The sequence below is a fragment of the Budorcas taxicolor genome, chromosome 1 (assembly GCF_023091745.1).
Source record: "Budorcas taxicolor isolate Tak-1 chromosome 1, Takin1.1, whole genome shotgun sequence".
Taxonomy (NCBI): domain Eukaryota; kingdom Metazoa; phylum Chordata; class Mammalia; order Artiodactyla; family Bovidae; genus Budorcas; species Budorcas taxicolor.
In genome coordinates this window covers 15,910,876-15,918,574 of record NC_068910.1, presented here as the reverse complement: position 1 = coordinate 15,918,574, position 7,699 = coordinate 15,910,876, and the positions used below count along the sequence as shown (strand labels likewise).

The following is a 7,699-nucleotide window of genomic DNA, read 5'->3' as shown; positions in this document are numbered from 1 at the left end:
GATTGGAATGAAAACTGACCTTTTCCAGTCCTGTGGCCACTGGTGAGTTTTCCAAATTTGCTGGCATATTGAGTGCAGCACTTTCACAGCATCATCTTTCAGGATTGAAACAGCTCCACTGGAATTCCATCACCTCCACTAGCTTTGTTTGTAGTGATGCTTTCTAAGGCCCACTTGACTTCACTTTCCACGATGTCTGGCTCTAGATTAGTGATCACATCATCATGATTATCTGGGTCGTGAAGATCTTTTTTGTATAGTTCTTCCGTGTACTCTTGCCACCTCTTCTTAATATCTTCTGCTTCTGTTAGGTACATACCATTTCTGTCCTTTATTGAGCCCATCTTTGCATGAAATGTTCCCTTGGTATCTCTAGTTTTCTTAAAGAGATCTCTAGTCTTTCCCATTCTGTTCTTTTCCTCTATTTCTTTGCATTGATCACTGAGGAAGGCTTTCTCATCTCTTCTTGCTATTCTTTGGAACTCTGCATTCAGATGCTTATATCTTTCCTTTTCTCCTTGGCTTTTCGCCTCTCTTCTTTTCACAGCTATTTGTAAGGCCTCTCCTGACAGCCATTTTGCTTTTTTGCATTTCTTTTCCATGGGGATGGTCTTGATCCCTGTCTCCTGTACAATGTCATGAACGTCATTCCATAGTTCATCAGGCACTCTATCTATCAGATCTAGACCCTTAAATCTATTTCTCACTTCCACTGTATAATCATAAGGGATTTGATTTAGGTCATACCTGAATGGGGTTTTCCCTACTTTCTTCAATTTGAGTCTGAATTTGGTAATAAGGAGTTCATGATCTGAGCCACAGTCAGCTCCTGGTCTTGTCTTTGTTGACTGTATAGAGCTTCTCCATCTTTGGCTGCATAGAATATAATCAATCTGATTTTGGTGTTGACCATCTGGTGATGTCCATGTGTAGAGTCTTCTCTTGTGATGTTGGAAGAGGGTGTTTGCTATGACCAGTGCATTTTCTTGGCAAAACTCTATTAGTCTTTGCCCTGCTTCATTATGCATTCCAAGGCCAAATTTGCCTGTTACTCCAGGTGTTTCTTGACTTCCTACTTTTGCATTCCAGTCCCCTATAATGAAAAGGACATCTTTTTTGGGTGTTAGTTCTAAAAGGTCTTGTAGGTCTTCATAAAACCATTGAACTTCAGTTTCTTCAGCATTACTGGTTGGGGCATAGACTTGGATAACTGTGATATTGAATGGTTTGCCTTGGAGACGAGCAGAGATCATTCTGTCGTTTTTGAGATTGCATCCAAGTACTGCATTTCGGACTCTTTTGTTGACCATGATGGCTACTCCATTTCTTCTGAGGGATTCCTGCCTGCAGTAGTAGATATAATGGTCATCTGAGTTAAATTCACCCATTCGAGTCCATTAGTTCGCTGATTCCTAGAATGTCGATGTTCACTCTTGCCATCTCTTGTTTGACCACTTCCAATTTGCCTTGATTCATGGACCTGACATTCCAGGTTCCTATGCAATATTGCTCTTTACAGCATCGGATCTTGTTTCTATCACCAGTCACATCCACAACTGGGTATTGTTTTTGCTGTGGCTCCATCCCTTCATTCTTTCTGGAGTTATTTCTCCACTAATCTCTAGTAGCATATTGGGCACCTATGGATCAGAGAAAGGAAGCACAGAGCAGATAGTTTGCCATGGTCACTCAGCTTGTCAGTGTTAGAGTGTATATTTGAACCTCAGTTGGCTTCTCTCCAAAAATCTGTGGTCTCTGTGTCTAAAAACTGAAGAAAAAGAAAGTACACTACACATACCCTAAGGGGAAGAACAGGAAGCCAAGATGCACCCATTAAGACCATTTGGATCTTAGCACTGGAAGATAATCACAATCTTGTAGCTCTGGCTACATAAGTCTGCCCCAAAGTACTTGCATAACCATGGAGTGGAGTGAAGTGTTAGTTGCTCAGTCGTGTAGGACTCTTTGTGAATCCATGGATTGTAGCCCGCCAGGATTCTCCATCCAAGGAATTCTCCTGGCAAAAATACTGGTGTGGGTAACCATTCCCTTCTCCAGGGGAGCTCTCCAGGAGAGAGACGAGACTGTGATCTTCTCTGGTGAGAGCGTTTAGGACTTGGCAGTAAGTGTAGGAGACTTGTTGGTTTGAGCTACCTCTTTTCTTCTAACTTCAAGATGGCCAGTACGTTCCAACTCATGTGTCTGTATCAGTTGGTTGGTAAACTGTTTAGAATGTTGTGTTGATAAGAGTCCTGAATTTAGTGGGAAAGAAGATTGTGATGGATTAGTGATGTCTGCAATGGGTATGGGAAGGGAGGTGACAACATGTTTGACTATTAGTTGACATTCTTGGAAACAGGATATCAGAGTCACTGTCAGGCCACTTGTATATGAGGGTCACGTGCCTCAGATGGAGTATTTTATAGTTAAGATCTCTATGATACAGAATTCTGTGGTGATTTTTCTGGAGGCCCCAACTATCACTTAGCACAGACCAAAATGCAAAGTTTCATTTTCCTAAGGAAAAATGAGCTTCTTTTTTGCTCTAAGAACTTTTGACCTTGCTTGGGTGCATGATGGGGTAAATTTACAAAATATTTAAATGTAGTTAGTAAAGTTTGGGGTCATTGCTATTTTTAAATAAGCATGAGTGTGACTATTATCTATCATTCTTATCATCAATCTGCCATCTAGAGGTACACACACACATATACAAACATATTTTTGAAATATAATGCTGTTAATGGTCAGAGTTCTAAGTAAACTTATTTTTGATTATTTTTTTCCCTCATTTTTCAGATCTCTGTTTGGATGCATTTTCCAGTACAGACTATGAAAAGAATGCGGTGAAAATTCTGGCCAACGGTGGAAACATTGGCTTAATCTCCAACTTAATATAGCATTCCTTCTCTTCTGTAGCACCTCATAAGAAAAGAAAAATGTATGGAAGTGCAAGAACAATCACCAATCTGGAAGGTAGCCCTTCCAGATCACCTCGTTTGCCACGGTCTCCTCGTCTGGGCCACCGAAGAACAAGTAGTGGGGGAGGTGGAGGAACAGGCAAGACTCTGTCCATGGAGAATATCCAGTCCCTAAATGCAGCCTATGCTACATCTGGACCCATGTATCTGAGCGATCATGAGGGGGTGGCTTCAACAACTTACCCAAAGGGCACTATGACTCTGGGAAGGGCCACAAATCGAGCTGTATATGGAGGCCGAGTCACAGCTATGGGGAGTAGTCCCAATATTGCCTCTGCTGGACTTTCCCACACAGATGTCCTTTCATACACGGATCAACATGGCGGTCTGACCAGCTCATCCCATCATCACCACCACCAGGTCCCCTCCATGTTGAGGCAGGTAAGAGATAGCACCATGTTAGATCTTCAGGCCCAGCTCAAGGAACTTCAGAGAGAGAATGACCTCCTACGAAAAGAGCTCGACATCAAGGATAGCAAGTTGGGATCTTCCATGAACAGTATCAAGACCTTCTGGAGTCCTGAGCTCAAGAAGGAGAGAGTCTTGAGGAAAGAAGAGGCAGCTCGGATGTCTGTCCTCAAGGAGCAGATGAGGGTTTCCCATGAAGAAAATCAGGTAGGTTATGACTCATGTCAACGTTTTCAGCCTTGGTTTCTCACTGAGTAGTTGATGCTTTGCAGATGGTACCATGGCCTGTCCAGGAGAAAGTTTGGCATCATCAAGAAACCTATGGCTTAGTACATGTTTGATGTGAAGACTACAAGAGGGCATAGGAAAGATAAAGTTACAGCTTGTGATCTGCTTATTTGTCAATAACCCTTTCATATCGTTGCAGAAGAGGGGGAACCACACCTCAATGGCTAACTTTTATACTTGGTTAATTTTGTTTTCTTTTTGTGCTTCCCCCTGAATAGAAGAAGAGTATACACTTTAAAAACAACAATTTAGAAGGCTACATCTGACTGGTGAATTGATTTTATTTTTTTGATGCACCAGCAACATTATTTCCTTCTAGAATGAGGGATGTTGGTTCACTAAATAGCAACTGAAAAATATTAAATGGGATTGGATAGGATGGATTTGATATATGTTAGAGAAACATGTTAAATTTTAACCTAGTCTTTCTACCTTTATCCATTCAGTACTAATTAAGCATCTAACTACGTGCAGGGCACATTCTTACTCTTTTTTGGTCCATCAGCCATGTCATAGCAAGATTAATTTTCCCAGTGTCTACTTGTAGTTACGCCATTCCCCTGCTTTAAAGCCGTCAATAATTACTCGTTGCCTCCAGAATGAAGTATGCCTCTGACTAAGCCTATAGCACCTTCTCCTGGAATGCCTAAGCCTGCCTTTGTAGTCTTATCTCATACCACCTCCTTCTATATCTGTGCTCCCTACACTCACTTCACTTCAGTTCAGTCGTTCAGTCATGTCCAACTATTTGCGACCCCATGGATTGCAGCATGCCAGGCCTCCCTGTCCATCACTAACTTCCGGAGTTTACTCAAACTCGTCCATTGAGTCGGTGATGCCATCCAGCCATCTCATCCTCTGTCGTCCCCTTTTTCTCCTGCCTTCAATCTTTCCCAGCATCAGGGAATGAGTCAGTTCGCATCAGGTGGCCAAAGTATTAGAGTTTTGGCTTTAGCACCAGTCCTTCCAATGAATATTCAGGACTGATTTCCTTTAGGATGGACTGGTTGGATCTCCTTGCTGTCCAAGGGACTCTCAAGAGTCTTCAACAACACAGTTCAAAAGCATCAATCTTTCGGCACTCAGCTTTCTTTATAGTCCAACTCTCACATACATACATGACCACTGGAAAAACCATAGCTTTGACTAGACGGACCTTTGTTGGCAAAATAATGTCTCTGCTTTTTAATATTATGTCTAATTTTGTCATAGCTTTTCTTCCAAGGAGCAAGTAAGTCTTTTAATTTCATGGCTGCAGTCATCATCTGCAGTGATTTTGGAGCCCAAGAAAGCAAAGTCTGTTACTGTTTCCCCATCTATTTGCCATGAAGTGATGGGACCAGATGCCATGATCTTAGTTTTATGAATGTTGAGCTTTAAGCCAACTTTTTCGCTCTCTTCTTTCACTTTCATCAAGAGGCTCTTTAGTTTTTCTTCACTTTTTGCCATAAGGGTGGTGTCATCCTCATATCTGAGGTTATTGATATTTCTCCTGACAGTCTTGATTCCAGCTTGTGCTTCATCCAGCCCAGCGTTTCTCATAAGGTACTCTGCATATAAGTTAAATAAGCAGGGTGACAATATACAGCCTTGATGTACTCCTTTCCCGATTTAGAACTAGTCTGTTGTTCATGTCCAGTTCTAACTTTTGCTTCCTGACCCGCATACAGATTTCTCAAGAGGCAGGTCAGGTGGTCTGGTATTCCTATCTCTTGAAGAATTTTCCAGAGTTTGTTGATCCCTACATTAACACTTGGGAATTCCTGCACATACTCAAGATTTCTCACTTCCATTCCTTTCTGTTCCCTTCCATTAGTGGCCTTCTCAGCATCCCCTCTCCCTGCCTCTGTCTATTCAGTCCCAGCTAGTTTCCATTTTCAAATTCTACCTACACTGTGCGTGCTAAGTTGCTTCAGTTGCGTTCGATTCTGTGCAACCCAATGAACTGCCAGGCTCCTCTGTCCATTGGATTCTCCAGGCAAGAATACTGGAGTGGGTTGCTATGCCCTTCTCTAGGGGACCTTCCCAACCCAGGAATTGAACCACTGTCTCTTAGGTCCCCTCCATCGGCTGGTGCATTCTTTACCACTAGCGCCACCTGGGAAACCTACACTGTGAGGCTCATGTATATGCTGCTGTTCACAGGGGCTTGGGAGTAATACACACCTGGGATTAAGTCCCAGCCTCACTTCTTATTACCAGTGAGATAAATGCTAAGAGATGGGGAGTAGAGTGTTGTGCCATTTGACTGGAAAAAATTCTCAAATGTCATTTAACTTTCTGTAGAAGCTGAAGATAATTCTAACTTGGCCAAACTAGTGATTCTCTGATACTTGGTCTTGATGCTGGCCTAATGAAGCTCTCTGCCTTTCTGGAGATCATCTGCTGACCTTCTATATGTTTCCTTGCCTGCTACGCCACTAGAGTCCAAGTGTTCATAGAAACATTTCTGATCTGTTTGAGAATCTGCTCTTCATTCTCCTTGTATGTGTGGAAAGCAGCCATCTTATCCCTTTGATTATCTGACAGAGCCTTTGCTGGTTTTCAGATGTGGAAATGTGATTTTTAGTTGGAACAGAAATCTTTGTTCTTCATTCCTAAATCAAATCAGTGCCCTTCACTATCATTTCTGCTTTTTTAAAATGACTTTGCTGGTATATGAAGTTCTGTTACTACTATGTGCATTTCCCCAGTTCTGTACTGATTTTCTTCCTTTTTTTAGTTGGTTTGGAAAAAGGTTAAACAGTTTAGGAATGATACAAGAAGTGACAAAAGGTATGAAATCCATTTTATAAACTGTCATCTCCAAAATTACTTTTTTCTTATGATTTTATCATTAATTTTTTTGAGCACAGATTACCTACTTATACATGTATGTATATTTATTAATGACATGATGTGCTAGTGTGCTAATATGTTATGTGTCTTCTATAACATTCACAAAGAATTAGCACGGAAGAGACAAAATAAAATTATTTATTAAAGTAAATTTTAATGACACACAAAACCTTTTTGTTTTTAATAAAACTATTTTAAGCTCCTTGTCTATTTTGTAAGGCATGGTTCAGTTTAAAGCAGATAATATCCACAATTCCACTAAACTGTTCCATTTTGCCTTAAGCCAGAAACAAGTGAGTATTTGAAGGTGCTTCCATTACCTTTTCCTTGTTCTGGGACCTGATATGATTACATGTTACCATGGTTTCTGTGGGTGACATATGGCTATGCAACATATGACCAAGCAAAAGCCCCAGTATTAACCTGTTAGCAAACTGTAATTATTTTGTTTTTTAAAAATTTATTTATTGTTAATGGGAAAAGAATTGTTTTACAATATTGTGTTGATTTCAGCCATATATCACATGAATCAGCCATAGGTGTACATGTGTCCCCTCCCTCTTGCTTTCTTTTTTTAGATGAAAAATATAAAAGAGGGGATAAGCATAGAGATTTTGAAAATTACTTGCAATATTGGGTAGTGTTACAAAATAAAGAATATGAAGATTGACAAAAAGCAAGTTATTAAAAAAAAATTGAACATCTCCCCCCAACCCCCTTGGAAGTATATCAGGATCCCTTTTAGGTATATATGAATACCTGTTGGTCATAATAGGGTAAATCCTGCTGCAGTGTGCAATAGACCTCAAATCTCAGTGACTTAACAGATCAGAGATTTATTTCTCATTTACCTGAAGTATGAAGCAGGTCAAGTGACTCTTCAGGGCAGCTCTCCTCCAAGCAGTGACTCAGGATCCAGGTTTTCTGCATCTTGGCACATGGTTTCAAGAATTGCTACAGCAGAGAAAGAGGGTGCCTGGAGTTGCCACATTGGCTTCTCAGTTCCTTGGGCTGGAAGTGACACAAATATGAGGGACTGTGAGGTGTATTCCTCTTTTCCAGGAAGGGGAGAAGAGTCAGATATGAGGGGACACTAAGAATGTTTACCAGTGTTGTTTTTATGTTTCTCAAAGAGTGGAGCTAGATGAAATAAAGTTTGGAGAACAGTCCAGACTTCTGCCTTT

General features: G+C 40.9%; 1 protein-coding gene across 1 annotated transcript in view; it reads left to right on the top strand.

The window, feature by feature from the left end:
- The first annotated feature begins 2,939 nt into the window (after nucleotides 1-2,939).
- The window catches only part of ERC2 (ELKS/RAB6-interacting/CAST family member 2), an 859,053-nt gene continuing 854,293 nt past the window's right edge, over nucleotides 2,940-7,699 (top strand). Inside the window, exon 1 of the mRNA XM_052641926.1 lies at nucleotides 2,940-3,596. Coding sequence (XP_052497886.1) covers nucleotides 2,940-3,596 — 657 coding nt within the window. The remainder of the gene's footprint in view (nucleotides 3,597-7,699) is intronic.